The following is a 22,373-nucleotide window of genomic DNA, read 5'->3' as shown; positions in this document are numbered from 1 at the left end:
GTTACATTATTAATAAGGCAATTTATTCCACGTGCTTATATATACTTAGTTTAAAAATAAATCATTTATATTTACGATATAAAGAATGTATTTACATTTTTTTATTATATGTCACAGCATGATATATTAAGGCCACAGTTATTTTATACCCACAATCTTAACATTTATATATAATATGTATAATTGATATTTATATTATACTTAAAACTTAAAACAATAATAATAACAATTTATCTACTACATTTTGCAGCATTTAAGTGTTCAATACCAAGTGCTATTTATTACATTTCTCTTTTAAACTGACTTTACAATATTCTATTAACCCTGTTTATATTTAGTAGGTATGTATTTATTATATATCAATTATCAGCCTCATCATCCAATTATAGATAGTACACTCAAATACCAAAATCGTACATTGAGCGTCAAATTATCTCACGTGCAAGGAGCGTCAAATTATCTCAAGGTTGAACAGCATTTTAGCGACATCACGAATTTTGCTATATGGTCTTTCTCTGATTACTTATTATTGGGTCGTGATCGTTTTCATTAGAGCTATAACATTATTTCTATATGACAATCTTACACTGCGACACACCCCGGACACTCCATACAAAATTATCGTTTTGACAGTCACACTGTAGAGAGTGCAAATGTGTGTGTTAACGCTTTAGGGTTGGCACATTAATTGTGACTAGCGTAAAAAAATTCGCATTTTTCTGATGAAATACATCCGTAAACAGCACAATATCTAACCAAATTCTACGAAAAACAATAATCACAAATCCAAAATAATAAAATTACTTTAAGTCAATTTGATTAATGTTGTCAATCTTCGTTCGTCCTTACGGAAAAATGTGAGCCATCTATAGCGTGATCGTGCGGGGTGAGGTAAGTGTTTAATTTTGGAGGGAGGCGGAGAGTGTCCATTCTGTAGCGTTTAGCTACTATTATGTATTCTGTGACTGTGATCATGTTACATGAGTTATTTGTATGCTCAATGAACAATTTTGGTCTTTGAACATAACATGGATAATAAATGGCACAAGGTATGATTTTAAATTTTTAATTTTACTAGATTTCAATATTAAGGGGTAAAATTTTGTTCCCGTAACACTCCATGCACTAGGGTACGTAATGATTGAGGTTTGCAATACTCTTCCAGCCAATTGAACACTCCAGCAGAGAACTCAGCAAAATTATTTGTTGGCACTGATTCAAATGAATCAAATAACTTATCCATTATGCCCTGAAACTGTGGAAAATAGTTTTGAGTAAATTCACTTATATCAATGATTTGTGGATATTATTCTCACATAGCAGTGTTTATCTGTTAATAAAATATGATATTTAAATAATTTAATTTGTCTTTGTACAAGGTTATATAAGCAAGTACTTATCTATATTGTTTGCTAAAGTACCAACTACAAATATCATCACTTTTTTTATTAAATTCTTATAAACAATGCGTAATGAGTATTTCCTTAGTTTATATAGGTACTATAAAAGAAAAAATAATGTTCACCCAACTACAGGTTTATTCTACATAATGTAATATTTACAATAGTAATTAATAAAAAATAATAATGTAATACATACCACCTCAAATTTATCCTGATCTGTTAGCCTCTGTTCACTCTGGCCAGGCACTGAGTGCTGTGCTTTAACAATTTGCTCATAGTTAGCCTGCATGATCCTCAATGCTATAACATCTTTACGTAGCGCATTACGTTCCTCTTCCTGACGTCTTCGTTGTTGCAAGAGGTATTGTATGTAGTCTATGGATTTTTGTAGAACCTTAAAGGAAAAAATAATTATTATATGAATCTTTAAATTATACTCTTATCCATTTATGCTATTGATTTTTTTTATGGGTGAAATTTCAGTAATTTTATGAATAAGGGCCGATTTTTCAATCCCTGGTTAAAACTTAAATCTGTCCAATAAAGTATTACACTATTATATTAAAATGTCACCTGTAAACTGTCATTTGCGGGCAATAAGAATACATTTTTGAAATGGTAGTTTAATAGGTACGTTATTCGACGAATAAGTATTATCCAAGGATTGAAAAATCAGCCCTTAGAAATATTATTAAAATTTAATTCAATACTTACAGCAGCTTTACTGGGTTTATATCCTGATGCATCTGTCTGCTGACAAGTTGGAACCAACTCTTGCAAAGAATCGTAACCTTTTTTAATGGCATCTCTTCTCTTTTGCTCAGCCTGTAATGTTTACATAATATTTATCCTATTTGTAAACAAATATAACATTAGCATGTTAATCAGTATTCGCAATACTAATTTATGATAAAATAAATATTTTACAATGCAAAATAAGGACTATGGACCCGCCTACATATTTATTTGATCAAAAACAAACGATGTTATTGATATTTACTTGCGTGTGTGCTTCTCTTCTTCTCTCCTTAAAACTTAGCGCTGATGGTTTGTTGTCCCCACTGTCATCTTCATCTTCTGTCAATGTAATAATGTGGTTATAACTTTATCAAGATTATAAAAGCACAACTGATTACTAGAAAACACTTTTACTAACCTGAGTTATGATTTGATGAAGATGGGGTTTGATGCATATTCTGAATGGAACCACTACTACCGCATCGAGAGTACATATTGGAGCACTGATAAACTCCTTTAAAAAACTCTTTGTTTTAATTAAGTTGCAAAAGCAACTATTTTTACAACACAACTCTCATTTGATTTATCGTAAATCGTAACTCGTAATTCGTATCTTGAAGTTTGAACTGTCATATCTTATCCAATGTCAAATGATAATAATATCTCTATCACAGATTAAGTATGTATTGTATTGTATGTGCCCATGCACGTTGAGACTTGGTTGAGACTTGAGACCAAGATTGAGACCAATATTATTAAATCATTCGGTTTTACGTTCGGTTTAGTTCGGCAACGCTCCATCTGGGATACCAGTATTCATAAAGAGATCTCTTATTGAGTCCCGAGCACGTAAATTATTTATAGAGCGAATGGCTCTTTTCTGTAAGATATATATAATTATGTAATATAGGTAGTTTCTATATCTGCTGCCCTGCCCCATAGTAGAACTCCATAGGATATAATGTGGATATAATACTATGAAAGTAGCTGTATCTTCATCGGTGAGATGCCTTATTTTTCCAACTGCATAATATGCTGTTGAACGTAGCTTACCTGCAGCGGTGTTGACTTTTTGTCGTAAATGTATTATTTAAATTTCATGTCATTTAATTACAAAAAAGAGCGTGTGTGCCGATCACAGGTGTCAGAAGTGAAACTTCTTTGGCAAGAATCAAAGATACCAAAATCGTCGCCTTACTCCATGAAGTGACTGTATTGCCATGACGCAACTTTGAAATTTTACTCTCAAAGCGCCGAAAGCGCCGAAATATAATATATATTTTTTGGGTTATTTTTTAATCATTTATACTAGTGCGTTATTGGAGTGAGTTCAATAGCACAGACAATAAATTATTTACCATAGTTCACACGCAACCGATAAAAGTTGAACTAGCTGTTGTCAGTTGCTGCTAAAATCGTAGCCAACTTCACACTTCAATTAAATACGAAGTACCAACAGTCCAACAAACAAAAAAAGACTTCTTGTGAAAGCATATCGCGATTAGAAGTTATTGCGTGTTAAATATTAAAATTATTGTATTGCAAATCCATATCAAATAACTAAAACATGTGTATGAACTCTTGAGTGAGTGTTCAGTTTAAAATATTTTACTTTAAAGGGATGTACATTGAAATCTACTCGAATGCTCAAGTGACCTAGCCAGCCACGGCCACCATTTTAGAATTGTACGCTGGTCGGATAAATTAAAAATTTCTCTGATCTAATATAAAATATTTTTTGTGACACCACGCCAGCCTTAATTAATGCACTATATTTCATAAATATACGTTTTTTATTGTTTATCGTTTGATATCGCAAACATTTTTAGAGCGAAGTTGTATAGGAGAAAGTTTTTTCAGAAGTAGTCAAAGAAATATTCGGGCAAGATGGTGTCGACGAGGCAGATGAGTAGTATAGGAGGTGGCAATGGAAGTAGTGAAGGATCCGGCCCATCGCATGCGGAACCCGTGACTGTGGCGCGTGTTACTCGCCACTCCAGTGCCTTGCTCCCTGGGGGCTCATCGCCGCACGCTAGTACTTCTAGTACATCAAAAAATTCATTAGTTTCGGCACCCAAATCCTTTTCTACCAATATCCTTGATTTACCTGTTGAAGTCATTGAAAAGATTTTTCGTTATCTGGGCTTTAAGAGTGTGTCACATCTTAGAATGGTAAATACTTTTTATTTAACTTAATTAAAATAAAAAAATGAGAACAACTCTGATCTTAGATATGCTACAAATTCACATATTTAAAATATTAAATCATATGATACAATTAATTTGAAATGTATTATATCAAAACAAATTTACATTATGCCCATATATTTTAGGTTAACCGACAGTTCAATACGATATGTAGTGGAGTATTGAATTCAACATTTCAACGGTTACAAAATCAAATGCTGCATCGGTTTCAAGCTATCAAGGCAAAGATGCCTCGCAGGGAATCGGCAAGGAGGAGCCACCCATTGGCGTGTGAATCAGATATCATTGAGACTTTACACATGAGACTTAGCTTATTGCAAATGACCTTCGGCAAACATATTGAGAGAAAACATTGTTGTTTCTTTCCTGGAGAGGTAACGGTTTAATTGACTAAAACAATAATTTTTGGTTTCATCCCAAATGTTTACAGATTTAAATCAAATAAGAATTTTATTTTTTGTTAATTTCATCATTGAAAGTGCTTGGTTATAAAACGACCTATAGTTTTTATTCATGCTAAAAAAATAAGGTCATCTCTTAATATATTGTACTATTTTAGATCTTAGATGAGGTGTATAGTATTTTGTCATACTTAAAAACTACAACAAAGCTGGCAAGGCCGTACAAAGTAACGGATGAGTTGTTTGATTTAACAACTATGGCTATGGAATATTTTAAGGAGCACATTGAACCCAATTTGCCAGAGATTACGTATTTTGGCACTGATTTCTTTGATATAACAACAGCTTTTTCACGTGAGTATTTTTCATATTGCTTGCTTGTGTTGTTGTGAATAAGAAAAATTGATTGCAGTAATTGTTTGTAAAATATAAAATATCTTTAAAAAGAGCTATTATAAATTTAATATTACATTGAATACATAAAAATGCATCAAACAATAGATGTTCATACTATTAACTGTATAATTAAAATAATCTACACATTATATTATCTCTGTAAGCTATCTGAATTTACAAAGAAAATTGGATGATGCATGATGTATGCTTATGTACTGTTTTGTCAGTTTAGTTGATAATGGTTCAGGTTGCACTGTGTGTAGCTAAAAGCTTCCTAGCATTGTGTATTTACAAGTCATATATTATTTACTTTCAAAATAAAAGGAACACACAATGCTGTATATACTTAATATTTGCTTGCCAGGTGTCTGTTTTACTGTATGATTTAACTTGAATAGTTTATATGTATTTTGATAATTATTTATTAATATTAGCATTATAATACAAAAAAGACTGCACTTGATTAAATATAGTTGTGGTTTAACCCTCTTTAAAAGAAATTGTTCTGAATTTATTGCACTGAACACATTTAACATGTATGTTATGCCTGCCACATTTTTTTATAGGGTTTCAATAAATTAGTATAATGTTTAAACAGTTTTTGCTTTTTCTGTGACTAATAACCCTCCTTCCTCTCCCTGGTTAATAATTATGATTAAGTACCTACTCATTATGAGATATTCATTAAGTTCTATACCTACTATTTTTTTACTGCCTTGTTTTTAAGTGAATGTAATATGTTTTTATGGAATGTTAGTGTAAAACATTCTTCCTGCAAGCATTCTATGGAAAATAATATTAATTTTACATACTACTAAGTTTTGTTTGGTAATTTCTAATTTCTTCCTCACCTTTTTCCCAACCCGTCTTGCAAAATTGCATTGGTTTATTATAGAATAAAGTATGGTTTGATTGTCTCAATCGCCGCGGCCGATCCAGTGGATCGTCCAGTGTGGACCCGGCTATTGACGAAAATTTCTTATAATCCACGGCTTTACACGCCAAACCGGACAATAATCTAATAATAATCCAGGTTTTTATCTATCTGTGACGACAATTTTTTATACAGATTTAATCCGCCCTTCATCATCATAATCGTCATACGCCACCTATTCTCAGTCTTAGATTACATTTTTGCTCAAAAACATTTCCAAATGTTCTTTTTATCTCTATTATACCAATAAATTCAATAATAATTATTATGTCGATAACAGTAATTAGTTTCTAATAGATGCATGTAGTATGCAATATCATGAATCATGACGCATCTTTGATCTGATCCTATAACACTACCTAGTTACATACTATTTAATGATAAATAGGTACGGAAGATTTTCAAAATATGAATAGGTACGACTTGAGTAATATTAATCTAAGCGATTCTTGTAATTTTATTGTAGTTGGCAGTTGCATAATAATTTACATTAAATTACAATGATACAACGCCTTATACTCGCGAAGTTGTTAATACATTATTCACATTGAGAGCAAACAATAATCATTGTTCTAGATATATATTTAAACAGTCAGCGTTTATGTTTTGTATGCTTACTCATAAAGTGGGTAATAAGAACTAGGATATGATATGACCATTGACCGATATAGGAAGTGAAAGATTTGCAATAGGTAGTTACTTATATCCGCGGAAATATATTCATCTAACGTAAGAACAAAGGATTACTTTATTATTAAATAATCATAATGCCCGGTTTTTTGTCATAGAAGTACGGTCTACACATAATTTTTTACTGTAATAAAATAATATGTTATCTACATTTTATTGCGCATCATCATAAATTACGTTTTGTTTACAATTAACGAAACTACCTAGGTGTATGTGTCTTTATTTATGATTCAAAATTGGTTATATATTTTTATTTTATTACTTGTATAATATTACGCGCACTACTTATTACGTAATAATCTAAATTCTAAACAATAAATGTGAATTATAAAGTTAAAATAATTTGGAAAATCCAAAAGTGCACGCCTCATAATTTTTTTTAATAAATATTTATTAATTATTATTTTTGTTTATTTAATAACAATTAAACCACATCGAATCAGACCCTGAAAAATGAAAGGGTTCTATTCCTGAGCATACTCAAGCGTAAGAGAAAAAAAAAGACTCAATTAGTAAAGTATTTCGGTCGCTATCGTGTTAACAAGAAAAAGGATCCGCACATACAGACACACGGACGTCCAAGACAGAACTTTTTTAAACTGTTTTTTAACTAGTTTAAATAACAAAAATGACATCAAAAATATCATGAACGTTAAAAATAGTGTTTTTTCTTAATATGTGTGTGTATGTATTATCTTACAAGTGCAATGTATGATACATAAAGACATTTTAAGTTTGAAAAATCAGTTGTTTTGCGCGAAGTGACAGTAGTACCCACCTCAACGCTTCGCTTATGAGGCGTGCAATATATAAGTATCTTCTCCGTAAAGCTTTTACAGTTTAAACTTGTATTACAATTTAATATTTGTAATTGTTATAGTTACGATTGGATTGGACCACTATTACGATCGTGAACCTTTTATCTCGAGCTGGTGGTAAACAAGTCATTTAAAATATTTTTGACTTCATAACAATTCATTTCAAAGGAAAAGATAAGGAATTAAATTGCACGTAGTAAACAAGACCGAACTTAATAAATACCTACATCGTATTACCACTATTGTATTGCCGATTGCGATGCGAATTAGCTTGTAAGGAATGAGATATTGGTCTCATAAGGCCTTTTGCATAATTATTATCTTACACATTTTCCTTGTTTTACACAATTGCCTTTAAAAGGTATTAAGCTCGTAAATAAGGATAACAAATTGCAAATACATCTCGAGGTAATAGTCAAATTGGGCTTATAGGTATATATATACATTTTTATTTGAACAGTTTGTAGGTGCCTAATTACAAAATTTAAAGGCAATTTCCTCGTTAATAAACATTCTGCATTTTTCAACGTCATTATGTTAGTATTGTTTTAATTTAATTAATAGGTACCTATTTGGTATGATTCATTTTATATCTTCGTGTTAATTTTTTATACACAAATAGCTCCTGCAATTCTAATCGATCTACATATCTGCTGAGCCATTCATGCATGAAAACGACTAACAGTTTCATAAATACTATAATAATGATATTAGTACTGTATAGTGCATACTCTCCCTCCGTCGGTTTACTAAGCTCAAAGTTAGCTAGGAATGAAAACATAGAATTCAAGGATAAATCTCGAAAAAAAAAAAGACGTCGTTTGGTTGTTTTAAGTATTTTTTACGTAATCATTGTATGCAAAACCAACTCGCTTTTAGACCGGCCGTACACGGGCGGCTCGAGCAATTATCGGCTGAGCGACGTACACAGACTGCTCGAGCTGTCGCTACAAACCGCCCAGTTGCCGTCAACTAGGCGGTTTTGAAGCGGTCGTGACGGCTCGAGCAGTCCGTGCACGGCGGTGAATTAATGTCCATAGTTCACCGCGCGGTAGCGGCTTTAAGCCGTCGGTCTCAACTGCTTGAAGAGGTCCGTGTATGTTCGCCCTTACACCCTGTATACATAATACGGATAAAGTGAAAAAAAAAAGACGGGTTGCACTCCGGGAGTGCCGGCAGAAGTGAAAACTTGATTATTAACGTTAGCATGTTTGATATTTTGGAATGGTATCCGTCTTACGCTTTTTCGATCAGGTCACGTGTCCTGACGCGAGTTTAAGATTTTATACCCATTACAGAAAAAGTGCTCAACGCCGCTAAAGAAGTTTTCACTTCAAAAAAATATATCTCTCTCCAGCCGGCGAGAGCAGCAAGTCGTACATATGCCTCGACTCGCCGCCGCCCAGCGGGTTCGAGTCCACCTCGCAGCAGGCGGGCGGCAACTCGTCGGGCGACCGGCGCGTGTCCTCGCAGACGTTCTACATGGAGGAGAGCCTGCCGCCCTCCCCGCCGCCGCCGCAGAGCAACATGGTGCTCAGGAAGCGGATACATCGCATCAAGCAGGGGATGAAGAAGTGAGTTGCGCTGTTTTGTGTGTAGATATGTATCTTTTTATGAATTATAGGCATAGGGAAGCGTGTAGATATCTGTCTCGCTTTTCTAGCGGGTGCTATTCTTCTTCTATAATGAGTATTATAATCTATCTCGTTTGTACTCTTTAGTAAAGCGGTAATGTAATGATAGTTAAATTGGTTAAGGGGATTACTATGGTCAAAACCGGAAAACACCTTATACATATTGAATTTTGTTGAGGAAACTGTTGGTACGATTGTCTTAAAAAAAATATATGTGATACTCAAGGATATAATTAACAAAGTGTATTGTTTACTTTTCAGTTTAGAACGGCCTAAACATAAAAAAAATACATAGAAATCAACCCCTTTTTGAACATAAAACGCATTTTGTTAGGAAAACGGCTACATGTTTATACATGAAATTTATACCAAAAAATATGTTATGATATTTGTAACAATTTGTATTGATTGTTTTTTCAATTTTCATTATTATCGTTAAATTATCAAGAAAAAACTCGAATTTATAATAAAACCCACATAAAACCTCACCTCTATTGCATATTTTCGACGAAATTTGACGGTGTCAGTTCGACTCGGACGGGGGACTGTACGTGCGGTTTTTTTTGCAAAATAACGGTAAAATTCACCGAATTGAATGTTTTGTTAAATTAAACCAGATTGTAATAGGTATTTACATGAGCAGTTCATGAAATGAAAGTTAAAAATAGGTATGTAAAGATATAAAAATCTGTTTGTAAATTAGTTTTGTTTTTGAAAGGCGTCATTGAATAATATCCAGTGTTGATAATTTTTGACAGTAAAATATTATCAGAAAACACATACCTATAAAACAGTAACCAGACTTTCCCTGTGCCTTGAATATTTTTTAAAAAAGATTTATTGCTGTTCATTCGTTCATTCATCGTATATTTTAAGGGTCCAAAACAATCCAAAGCCGGGAGATACTGACACAAAATTTTGGGTCATTTGTAACCGGATGGCGGTTCTACAGTGGTCTTAGTACGCAATGACAAAAAGAAAAATCATGGTCAGAACAGTGGTACCGGCATACTAGTCGCGTGGGCGTTAGTCGAACTCGTCGGATAAATTACGGAAGGCAAACGATTTGTAACACAAAAATTTTAGGATTTACCGATAGCCCATAAAAAAGAAGTAGGCGGTAGTGTCATGCCATACTTTTCCGGTGTAATTTACAGCCCACAATACCGACGTGAATGCGTTGATTTAAAAAAAATTCAACCATTTGTACCAGGCTAATTTTTGCACAGGTAATCATCGTCCAGTAGCCATGTACGAAAATCGCCATGCCATACTTTTCAGACAGTTCCAAATGGTCGCCATACCGCCAAAAATCAGCAATTTTTTTATATTGTATAAAATCATTTAATTTTATATTATTGTATAAAATCGTAGGAAAGTCAAAACTGACATAAACGTATAGCAACATTTTTAGCCGACGCCATTATAGGACGAAATTCTCAATTCAACTGAATTTTTTGTTGGTTCCGTTACCTCCGCACTTTTAACTGGGTGAACTGATGATTTCTTCTACACTAATATTATAAAGAGGAAAACTTTGTTTGTTTGTTTGTTTGATTGTAATGAATAGGCTCATAAACTACTGGACCGATTTTAAAAATTCCGTTCACCATTCAAAAGCTACATTATCCACGAGTAATATAGGATAGGTTTTATCCCGGAAATTCCACGGGAACGGGAACTATGCGAGTATAGATACCGACACAACTAACACTGTATTCTTTGTACGGAAGGTATGAGTTATGACCCATATCAGTCATAGTCATAGGCTCTGGTAACTTCAGTCGCAGGAAAATCACTCATTTTGTAATGTGTTCAAAGATAAACAGTAGAAAAAAAACTCAATTTAAAACACGTTATAATATTTTTGATTTGAAGCTGCTATAATATAGTCGATAAATAGGCACCAAACTCTTAAAGGGGTATAATATTTTAATGTTTAAAAATCGAAACACATTTTATTTCTCGTCATCATTTCAAAGACGTAAGGGATTTAAAAAATTAACCCCGAACTTACTACAAAATACATAACAAGTCGAAAAAAACGTGATTTCTTGTCCGTTCCCCTATTTTTTTCGGTGTGTGTAGGTTGCATGCATATATTCCTACTAGGTATGAAGAGATATACAGAGAACGCTAAATACATTTGCCTGGTCACCATTACCATTCGATACACCATGACATGGTAGAGGCCGTTCTATAGAATTACGTCAAATAATGTACTCCATCTTTTATATCTCTGTAGGTGAGATGTTCTCCGCCCTAGCCATCATCAGGTCTCCAGAATATAGTAGAGTCCGTGTTGAATAAAATTAATTTCTAAATCGGTGTTTTCTTAACTGTTCCCCCCTCTAGAACTTATAATTACTTGCTTAGTCATTTTAAGGTCTCCAGAATGGGTCATGTAGTAGAGACTTTGCTTATAACGGTTAATGTTGAAAGATGAGTCTTCCTACATTACATTAACAACATACATAGTACACAATATTTACTATTCATAAATGTAATATGTTACAGCCTCTCAGAGAAAACATAAATTAGGTAGAAACCACTAACACATTACGATACAATACGATACAGTATACAATTCCATAATCTTTGGTCACTTTTACTTCAACAACGATGTATATTTATAGAGGGCGGTTAAAAAAACAAATTCAAATGTAGTGACAGAATCATTAAGGTCGTTGAACCGTGTAATTGCCTTAACACCAATTAAAATTTTATTTTGAAAATTGATCCGTACTTCTATTTGTATCGCTATTACAAATTATCATCGTAAACTATTCACATTACTTAATTTTCATTTATTATCGTATATATGATATCTCATTTTTGTAATAAATAGTTTCTGCTTTTGCTATAGAATCTATCGATCTAATTACAAAAAGCATTAAAATTTGTACAATATTCAAAAAATAAAGTAAAATATTATTTATTTTTCTTCCAGGTACAACGACCAACTGTCGGCGTTGCGCAGCGACCTGCGCAGCTGTAAGCGGAAAACTGCGTTACAACAGAAGCAAATTGCCGAACAACAGAAACAGATTGCGGAACAACAGAAACAGACGTTGGAGTACGCGAATCGGTTGGACGATTATGATAAGAAGAACGAGGAGACCAGCCGCAAGTTTCAAACATTATTACAGGTTAGACAAATTTTATTTTAAGGGAACTACTTGAGCTTAGAGTGTGGTTTATACTTTATAGTGCCTGAAATGAAAAAAAAAAGGAAAAAAAAATTGGTTGTTTGTAAAGTAGGTTTACGATCGAGATGTTTACGTGATAACGTCTTATTGGTGGCAGCGCTCGAGATGAGACGGGAGATCGGTCCGTCTCTCTCGTTATACCTGCGATCGCGCTCGCGAGGTTTTGGTGTGACACAAGTTTCTGAACATGTCACCCGACTAAAACGATTTTAAAAACGTTATCACGTCAATATATGATATGCTTCAGAATATAACTATATGCTTCAGAATATAACAATATGCTAATTTGATAGTGTGTTGAAAACGAAATTCGATCGTTTATTGTATAAATGTGTGCGTACATAGTTTAGCTCTTGTAATTCCCATAATAACTGCACCCTTTTTAATGATTATTTTTCGTTACATAAAAACAAATATATTGCAGGATAAGCACAACCAATTTAACATTTTAATTAAAACATCTTGTAATTTTTTTTATGTTTTTATTTAAAAAAAAGCTTTATACATGATTTTTATACAATCCAGATACATGTATTAATTTTGATTTACAGTTTCTCACCCACTAAATAACAAATTAAAAACAAATGCCAATCTAACACCAATAATAATTTATCTTTATCGTGATTTTCCAGGAGCTGAACAAGTGCAAGACGGAGCTGCAGTACTGGCGGTCGCGGTCGCCGGCCGTGCCGCCGCTGTGCGCCGAGTGCGGCGCCTCGCTGCGGCTGTCGCCCGTCGCGCCGCCTCAGGTAGACACTTATTTACTATACTTTATATATGTATAAATATCAATACATAGTATAAAACAAAGTCGCTTTCTCTGTCCCTATGTCCCTTTGTATGCTTGAATCTTTAAAACTACGCAACGGATTTTGATGCGGTTTTTTTTAATAGATAGAGTGATTCAAGAGGAAGGTTTTAGTATATAATTTATTAGGTTTTAGACAAAGCGGGCGAAGTAAGTAATTTCATTTTTCTACACATGGGAAAATTGTTAACAATGGAATATTTAATTGGTCTTTATTTAAATTATCTGTAATGTGATTTAAATAGAAGTATAATTGCTATCTCTTACAGTGAACTGATCAAATTAAAGTGTCATCCTCAATTGAGATATTATTAAAAATAGAACATACAAGCAGTTGCTTACGTAATTTTATAATTATATTGGCATTATTAATAATTCTTTGAATTATTTTTACACTATACAGTAGGCATAAATAATATTAATTACAATATAATGATGAAATAAATGAGAAACAGCTCTTAAAATATTTCGATTTGGCAAGGCATATATACCTGATAACACACATAAATTGTATACATTATATTGAAACTTACGGGATTTAATAACAAAATAAAAAAACTCATTAGCAATACTTATTTTTATTATAATTGCCACACACTTCATACAATGAATTCCATAGCAACTCATAAACAATAACAAACCAATTTGTTTCCAGTGGCCGTCCGGCTCGAGCACGGAGGCGAGCGAAACCGAAGCGGGAGGTAGTAAAGACCCCGTCACCGTCGCCGAAGTGGCTAGTAGCACAGAAATACCGATAAAGGAGAAGGTAGAACCACGTGAAACAGAGGAGGTATGTACTAAATCCATACTAATATTATAAATGCGAAAGTAACTCTGTCTGTCTGTCACTCAATCACGCCTAAACTACTGAACCAATTTGCATGAAATTTGGTATCGAGATATTTTGATACCCGAGAAAGGACATAGGCTACCTTTTATTGCGAAATAATATGTACCACGGGCGAAGCCGGGGCGGACCTCTAGTTATGTATAAATCTGTTATATCTATATATTATAATATATATTATTTGTAATTAATTACCAATAATAACAAGGCAAATGATTTTTGGAACTGTAAATAAAGTTTTTTTTGGTTGGTATTTGTATTTACATGTGTACTTAGTGAGCCTCGAAAATAAAAACTTACGAGCAGACTGAAAATCAGCCCTGTTTAGGTGTTAAAGCCCGACAGCATGGCTGAGCCCGACCCGATTGCCATGTAAACTATTGTACATTTTTTTAGTAATATAAGTAGTTATTAAGTGTGTGTAACATGTGGCAATAAATATTTTTAACGTGATAACGTTTTTAAAATCGTTTTAGTCGGGTGACATGTTCAGAAACTTGTGTCACACCAAAACCTCACGAGCGCGATCGCAGGTATTACGAGAGAGAGACGGACTGCCACCAATAAGACGTTATCACGTAAACATCTCGATCGTAAACCTACTTTACAAACAACCAATATTTTTTTCTTTCTTTAGGTAGCCGGTACGCCGCCGGCCAGACGTCGCGCGTCATCCGATGCGCCCGCAGCCCCCAGCGGCACGCCCGATAGGAAGAAGCGCCGCCTTACACGACCGAGGAAGCTTTGAGTGACGCCGATGAGAGAGATTCGCTGTTTGCGCGATTAGAGGAGGTTGATAGTGCGGTGTGCGTATAGTGAACACGATCGTCTTCTGTTTCCGTCGCCTTGCAACCATATAGTGAACACGATCGTCGCCTAGCAACCATAACAATGAACGGTCTCGTCGCTGTTTGCACATTTAAGGGAGGAGGTTGATAGTGCGGTGTGCGTATAGTGAACACGATCGTCTTGTTTCCGTCGCCTAGCAACCATAACAATGAACGGTCTCGTCGCAGTTTGCACTTAAGGGAGGAGCGATAGAGGAGAGCGAGGAGGTTGATAGTGCATAGCGCGTTTGGTGAACATGATCGTCTTTTGTTTGTCTAGCAACCATAACAATATACGACCTTGTCGCTGCGTGCTTAGTGACTCAGATCGTCGTCTGTTCGCGTCGCCTAGCAACCAAATCAACAAACGACCATGTCTCTGTTTTCGCGCTTATTGAACATTCGTCTCCGTCTCTGCGCGCTTATTTACCAAGATCGTCTCTGCGCGTAAAGCAATATTCTGTGACTTTGTGCAGTTCAACATCTAAGCCAAATGCACTGATACCTGGCCAAGTAAACTGAAAATCGATCAATAACATATTGACACTGCAAATGTGAAAAATTCAAGATCATAAGAGAATTCATCAATCTGGTGTACAAACTATCTACATGGATCAAGTTTAAGCTTTAAACTCCACAGTCTAAACCTAACTGACAAGCTGTTCTTTAAGATCTGTGAGTAAAGCAGTTCAAGGTATATAAGCAGAAATAATATGCTATTTAAACATTCTGTTTCTGGCCAATCTGTTGGAGAAAAACCTTATTGATGATCTTGTCTTCGATTTTGTGTATTAATATTTAAAAAACTAGCGCAAAGGGTCTGGCAATCTTAGTGCCCAAACATGTGAAGATCAAATCCGAATTAACAGACTAGCTTGTATTTTTGTGTGCTCAATTATTCTGGACAGGCTTGAAAACTACTATACCACAATCGGAAATGATTTCAACGGAAATCAGCAGGTACCCTCTAATCACTCATAAGGTTACAAATAAATTCCTAATTAATTACTTTTATTTTGAACTTAAAACTCAAACATTTATTTATTGAATTATATTTCATTTGAATCGTTATGACATAGTTTTACCATTTACCGTTAAGTCTGCCAATGTCCCTTATAATTATTTTTGAATCTTTGAATCTTGAAATCCCTTATAAATTCAGTAATGTTTGGGTATTCGCAGGTTCGATAATTGTTCTCTAGTTGATGTCGTCGTCAGCTCGATTATTTGAATTATTTTAAATTATACTTTACGGTTTAGAAATGAGGGGGTTAAAATGTGTAGTCAAGTCGTTACTTCGTAAAATAGTGAATCAGACTAATATATAGATTTCTTTAGTTAAACCGTCGTCGTCATTTTTACATAGAGTAAAATACACATTTGTATTACAGATTACTCAGTTTAGAAACTCAACACTTGATTGAAATTTATACATATTCATATTTATTAAATTGAATATTAACACTGATTAAACTCCGACGACGATATCAATATCCGTAGGTATAATAAATACTTCGATATATGTTTTATGTATGCTATTCTAGGAAGTATTAGACATGGTTCATCATTGACTATTTATTTCGTCAAAATATGAATTTAAAATTGCTTCACAAGATGCTTTCCGCTGTTATACCTATAAATATTATCTTGCTTCTATAGGAATTCAAAATTCCATTTTCTTCTTATATATTTACCTACATGGTAGGCTCTCAGTATGAACGTCTCATAATCTGTTATGGGATTAGAAAATCTGAATAATATGTATGTATCTACCTTATAATTTATTATCACCTTACCTATTAATTATTATATATATTGGCAATATTTTATGTTTAAAAACAAAATGAAATCAGCGCAAAATGTGCTTAAAAGTAGTAATAACTATAATTTAACATAAAGATGCTATAATGCATGTTATGAAAGATTATGATGGTCTGCAAAAAAGTATTAACTTTCATAAAAAGAGAGTAAAACTAATTCCCAAATGAAACAATTTATTATATTATTTAAAAATGTCAGTCCATTGTGTATTTATTCAAGTGCAATAAAACAAAATTTTGCAATTTTTGTTTAATATTATTTTCGGGATCCATTTCTTATTTATACAAATTATGTGACTAATAAAAAATGGCTGTTTCTTTAACAATGAAAATTGGTATTGTCAAATAATATTTTGTCATAAATACCAACTTTAAAAGTTATTGTTGTATCGAACAGTACTCGAAATATTTAACTAGTAAAAATATGATCTATAGCAACATTTATTTATGTAAAAACAAATACATTATTTGTAATTATATCTCATTGAGAAACCCTGTATGTTATGGCATTTGGCTCATCAACATCTATGGCCACTTAAACCCCCTAAATATATTTTTATTGAAAATGTTTGCAAACAGCTTTCGAATTTTCGGGACAGTATTTTTTGCACCAAATGATAAACATTTAAAGTAGTGTTGCGTGACGCAAAACGCGTTGTATATAATGACATAAAATACACTAATTAATTATTAAAAGCTTATAAATATAACAGTGTCTTATATTTGTATTTATAGATTTGTGTTATAGTTTAGGATACGAGAATAGATATCTACTAGATCTTGCTAACAATGGTTAATTGCTAGAATATAATATAAAATCTTTAGCCCTCGGCTCACAATTGCTATTATTGTTATCCGTTAATTTTCTTATAAGAAATGAATTTAAGTTTTGATGAAATACATATTTCGAAATGAATGTAAATCTACTTCAGCTTGGAAATATACATTGGCGCACGTGCGCTGTACGTAACGGCATTGTTTCATCGTTATATTTAGTTAATTATAAGTTTTACAGCCCTACTAAAATAATTTCGTAATATAGATGTGTAAACATTGTGAATAGAAAGGTAATATCGGATTGTTTTATTTGTAAATAATAACATTTCTCGTGTAAATTGTAATGTACAAATGAATATATTTATAATTATATAAATATACAACTCTTAAAATAAATATTTTTGTGACATGGTGTATAGTGAAAGGTCGCTCCCAGCATAGAATTATTTTCAATACATTTCGTGTTACAAAATAATCACAGGGTTTCACACAGTTTTTGCATCATGTCACTTTAACTTACATATCAACAAAAATTGTATTCATCGCATCAGTTACCTACAAATGAATAGTCGTGAGGGATATAATATTTAAAACGCACAATAAGTTTATTTTACATTTTGTATTTAAAGTTATGTTTGCCCTTCATTCACCTTTAATTTTAGCTCGCTCAATAATTGTTACATAATATTTGTAAACTGTATTTTATTTTTGCATTATTTCGTTAACAATTACAAATTTAGTGTGAAATGTCGAGTGTGTTTTACAACAATAGTATTGTATGATGGCACATTTGTAAAATCCATTATTTTTGGATTAAAGTAGAACGAAAAAAAGTGACAAAATTTCAAGTTACCAGATATTTTTCAGGTCTACCACAGTTTTTATACGTGTTTGAAATTGATAGTCGTAGTCTACCAATGAACGGGCTTCGGATTGAATATATTGTATAATTATCATATTCAATACTTTAGTAGATATTCACATACTACGCAGTACTATAGTATTATAATAATTTCAAAGTTGTATAATTATGTTGTAATTCAAAGTGTCGTACAAGTACATATAAAAGGACAATTCAAGCGTATAATAAATGTCATTTGTAAGATTTTTTTAGGTTATAAAGAAATGTCACAGTCCAATTGGTAGAAAATGTATTTATGTTATGTATCTAGTGTCGTATCTCTCGTAGATTTGGCTTCCAATGTATGTGAATCGTTTATTATTTGACGATAATTGTAGACGTAATATTGTAAAGACAGTTGCATGACATACTAGCGGGTTGTAGTTCCGTACCAAGAAGCTTATATCTAATACACTGGAGATTTCAGTATGAACATTAACTTGTAACAAGAAAATATGACGTTGAATGACGCCTGTATGTTTTTTTATCCCTTTCACACCTAACTTGGCAAGTTGGTGCACATACAGGCGTCATTCAACGTCATATTAATTTCTTGTTACAAGTTAATGGTCATAGTGCAATCTCCAGTGTATTAGATATAAGCTTCTTGTTCCGTACATTTCAGATGATATGCGTGTCAGGTAAGTTTCTCGTGCGTGTATAGTACATATGGCGTAGTGGAGCTCGTACGATCTCTGCCATTGTTATATTTTGTATATAATTACTGTACATACTATGTATGTTGTGTGTAGAACTGTAGAATGTTTCACATTGTTAGAGTCGTAAGTCAATTTAAAATTATAATATGCAGATTTTTAATAGTATATTTTTTCAGGAAATCCAGAATCGTGAATTTTAACGGTCACATTACGATTGTGGTTCAGTGTAAATCTTTATAAATACGTGCATGAATAGTTTTGTAGTTATGTCCGAGGCTATGAGTCGTATTGCATTAAAATAACACTAGTTTGTTATATAGCCCAAAATGACGGACATTAACTTCTATCTTCGGCCTATGTGTTAATTTATCTTTCTATAATATATCATGACGGAATCTACAAGTGTTTATTTTAATATTATCTTTATACTTGCTGGCCAATCATCAAGAATTACATTTTTTCCATTTTATTTAAACTTACCTTTGATTAAGTTCACTTTTGCACTAAATAAAAAAAAAGATCGACTTGGGAGGCTTAAAAGCTCTTGTAGCTAAATACATCTTCATTATAAATATATTTCGCTATGAGGGTTCTAAACATAATATTATAGTTAAAGCGTATCATTCTAAAATCAACGTATTGCCTTTTTAAAAACAAGTAAATGGTATGATTGTTAACGATAGCTTTCGGTCTGGACCATATAGATGCGTATTAAGAAAATCTTTAGAAAACATTCATACTAACAATTATATAATACTGCAATTATTGTAAACCAATACGAAAGTCATATCCTTTCAGCTTGTCTGTACTATATTAAAGGTGAATGTTACAAATGGGTTTTTGTTTTATATAATATAAAAATGATTTAGCAAAATATTTAGTTTCATTGTGTAAATAGAAATAGAGTTGTGTAGTGTTTCTTTAATCAGGTCCCATATTTTGTCATCGTGGCCATGCACACGTTGGTTCAAATAATGTTTGTTATTGTAACCTACACATTTCCATAATATATCATTGTCTACAACAACAAGTATAATTATTGTATTTAATTTTACTTTAAGATTTATATATATATAATAATTTATAAGAATGTCAGAAGTGTATCTATTGTAGATTTTATTAAATTAAAATTAATGTTTATAAAAACATTTAAGTAAGAACTTGTTAAAAATTTGTGCCTAAATCAATTTAGTACTTAATTCTGCTGCACAATAAAGTGAATTTAAAAATTCTAAAACAACAGTTATTAAAAAATTGTCTAATGAAACGCTAAAGGAACTTCTGTTTCAATAGTGCAATACATAAATCCATTGAATGGTGTATAGTTTGGGATTTTTTTAATTATTACTCTAAAGTGATAGGGCTGTAAATTAGGAATTAAAATAGTCTTGTTCATAAAGAATATTATTATTGTCTATAAAAGTGCACGGAAACATTGCTAAAATGTTGTGCTATGGCGGATGTGTACAACCAGAAAGACTGTCAATTGGTATAGATATCCATTATGATAGTTATAAATATAGTATTTTTATTAGACGAAAATACAATAAATGTGTGAAGTCCAAATTTTGTTTCATTTTTTATTAACCTTGCTCTGATGGAAGATAAGATCGACTTGTTAAATCTGCTTTATTTCAAGAAAAAACGTGAGGTGAATTTGATTTCTTTATCAAGGCAGCTATCTCTTGGCCGCTTTTGTAATGTAAAAAATAAAACCGGTATTATGAAATAAGATGATTTAAACTGACCACATTCTTCTTTCTTAAATTTAGGATAGGTTTGAACGTTTTTTTTTCTTCATTTGAAAGGTCTTCCGCTTGGTTCTATCTTCTATCTTCTTCTTTTCTCTAATTAGACGCACTTATGAGAATAAAATAGCCGTCGAAATCTAATGTCTGAATCATGATTTCGGATACTACTAAATATATTCAAATTGAATTTACAAAAGTATTGTTTTTCTAATGTGATATTTAGTTAGAAAGGAGATGAAATCAAAATGTGAACTGTAATTTAATCCAATCGCGTAGTCCTTAGGTCCTTATCACAACCTAAAAATTAGAAAATCGAGGTTAATTTCACAAATTATTTGTTTCAAAATAATAATCTTCTAGAGATTAGGTACTACTGGACTAGGTATAAGTACTTAGCTACTGTAACTGCAACAAAAGTGAGAATTATTTCGTGCAGCAGTACCTAACTAGCCTACATCTATCTACTAGCCTTTTGCCTTTTTTACATGAGATTTCATTATTTCACGTATATTAGCTACACTTTGAAGCTACTAAAATACTTAGGTTACACGGTACAAAAATATGTACTTACCTACTACAGTATATTATTATTAGTCTGTGCTACTACTTCTATGAAAAACAATGTAATTTATCGGCTAGTGAAGTGGTCACGGGGAATATCTAATACCGACATTAAATGAATGTTATTAAATATGTAGATATAACAATTACGTGCAGTGCCAATTAAAAACTATGAAAGTTACGTACATAATATTCTTTGCAATTAGCATATAAGTGCAAATACAGAAACCCAATAAAATTTTTAGATGTTGTAGCATCCTTTATAAGTCTTATATGTTATAAACATCGTTGGACGCTCAAATATAAATTATTAACATGACTCTCAAGTCTCAGGCTACAATGTTACAAACCTACCTGGCCTGGTAAACTGGTAAAAACCACACGAATAAAAAATACTAATCATGTATTTAATAGAGAGCAGCGTCGCGCCGGTGCCGGTGTGATAATTTTTTGTTCCAGTTAAAAAACTTAAAGGAATTATCCGTAAATGTTGGTAGGTATTATCCACTATTTTCAGTAATCGTGTTTTGCAATAATCCAATTAATATCAAATAATTGTCATTACTGAAGAACCTTGTAGTTAAAACAATGCTAGTTGCGCTAATTAATTATCTATTATTGGAAATGCTTCTTTTCTTCTTATCTGTTTCGACTTGAAGATGAAATTATTTTCTTAGTTACTTACATTTATCATTAAAATTAGAATTATTTTATAGTAGTTAACTAGCATCACGACAAGTCGCAGCGGCAAAATTCGGAGCGGTAGGCCTACAAAAAAATTCTTCCTTTAGGTTTATAAGTACATAATAAAATATAACAAACCCACAGAACAATAAAAACAAATAGAAGTGCTATAATGTCATAATTAGTATGAAAACCAGTGTCGCCAAACCCACACATTTAAACCGATAGTTATACAGTACACTACAAGTAAACTATGCCTTTGATTGGACAGCTTAATTTGAGTAAAAACTGACTTAGGTTATAAATT

General features: G+C 32.5%; 3 protein-coding genes and 1 long non-coding RNA gene across 5 annotated transcripts in view; 2 read left to right on the top strand and 2 right to left on the bottom strand.

Annotated features, from left to right (window-relative positions):
* Window positions 1–22,373, top strand: part of LOC149485140 (uncharacterized) — a 385,709-nt gene that overhangs the window by 295,686 nt on the left and 67,650 nt on the right. The gene's annotated exons all lie outside the window — the stretch shown is intronic.
* LOC149485143 (coiled-coil domain-containing protein 12) overlaps window positions 1–22,373 on the bottom strand; it is a 480,484-nt gene that overhangs the window by 433,108 nt on the left and 25,003 nt on the right. The gene's annotated exons all lie outside the window — the stretch shown is intronic.
* Window positions 971–2,673, bottom strand: bigmax (helix-loop-helix-leucine zipper transcription factor bigmax). Its single transcript, XM_089699968.1, has 5 exons — window positions 2,560–2,673; window positions 2,404–2,480; window positions 2,118–2,228; window positions 1,600–1,797; window positions 971–1,255 (listed from the first exon to the last, which is right to left on the bottom strand). The coding sequence occupies exons 1-5, from the start codon at window positions 2,633–2,635 to the stop codon at window positions 1,088–1,090; spliced, it is 630 nt and encodes a 209-aa protein (XP_089556094.1). The 5' UTR covers window positions 2,636–2,673; the 3' UTR covers window positions 971–1,087.
* On the top strand, window positions 3,566–18,919 carry dmpd (F-box protein dampened). Of its 2 annotated transcripts, none has more exons than XM_089699886.1 (9): window positions 3,566–3,726; window positions 4,002–4,313; window positions 4,475–4,723; window positions 4,909–5,104; window positions 8,946–9,162; window positions 12,173–12,371; window positions 13,064–13,180; window positions 13,895–14,029; window positions 14,724–18,919. In XM_089699886.1, the coding sequence occupies exons 2-9, from the start codon at window positions 4,029–4,031 to the stop codon at window positions 14,832–14,834; spliced, it is 1,509 nt and encodes a 502-aa protein (XP_089556012.1). In that variant the 5' UTR covers window positions 3,566–3,726; window positions 4,002–4,028; the 3' UTR covers window positions 14,835–18,919. The 2 variants fall into 2 exon arrangements, with proteins under 2 accessions (XP_089556012.1, XP_089556013.1); XM_089699887.1 differs by having other exon boundaries at window positions 3,574–3,726; window positions 4,005–4,313.

Source organism: Colias philodice, chromosome 10 (assembly GCF_061535455.1).
Source record: "Colias philodice isolate Cphi_HAF_F1 chromosome 10, ilColPhil1 Martin Lab GWU primary, whole genome shotgun sequence".
Taxonomy (NCBI): domain Eukaryota; kingdom Metazoa; phylum Arthropoda; class Insecta; order Lepidoptera; family Pieridae; genus Colias; species Colias philodice.
Note: the sequence above shows the minus strand (reverse complement) of the source record. Positions and strands in the feature narration are given on the sequence as shown.

What these genes read in the sequence shown, in the direction of transcription:
- bigmax (XM_089699968.1), bottom strand. Translation starts at nt 2,635, where the DNA reads ATGTACTCTCGATGCGGTAGTAGTGGTTCCATTCAGAATATGCATCAA. An exon ending in TTCATCAAATCATAACTCAG is followed by an intron (nt 2,481 to 2,559) that starts GTTAGTAAAAGT and finishes TTACATTGACAG; the next exon opens with AAGATGAAGATGACAGTGGG. An exon ending in GAAGAGAAGCACACACGCAA is followed by an intron (nt 2,229 to 2,403) that starts GTAAATATCAAT and finishes TAAACATTACAG; the next exon opens with GCTGAGCAAAAGAGAAGAGA.
- dmpd (XM_089699886.1), top strand. Translation starts at nt 4,029, where the DNA reads ATGGTGTCGACGAGGCAGATGAGTAGTATAGGAGGTGGCAATGGAAGT. An exon ending in GTTGTTTCTTTCCTGGAGAG is followed by an intron (nt 4,724 to 4,908) that starts GTAACGGTTTAA and finishes GTACTATTTTAG; the next exon opens with ATCTTAGATGAGGTGTATAG. An exon ending in TATAACAACAGCTTTTTCAC is followed by an intron (nt 5,105 to 8,945) that starts GTGAGTATTTTT and finishes ATCTCTCTCCAG; the next exon opens with CCGGCGAGAGCAGCAAGTCG.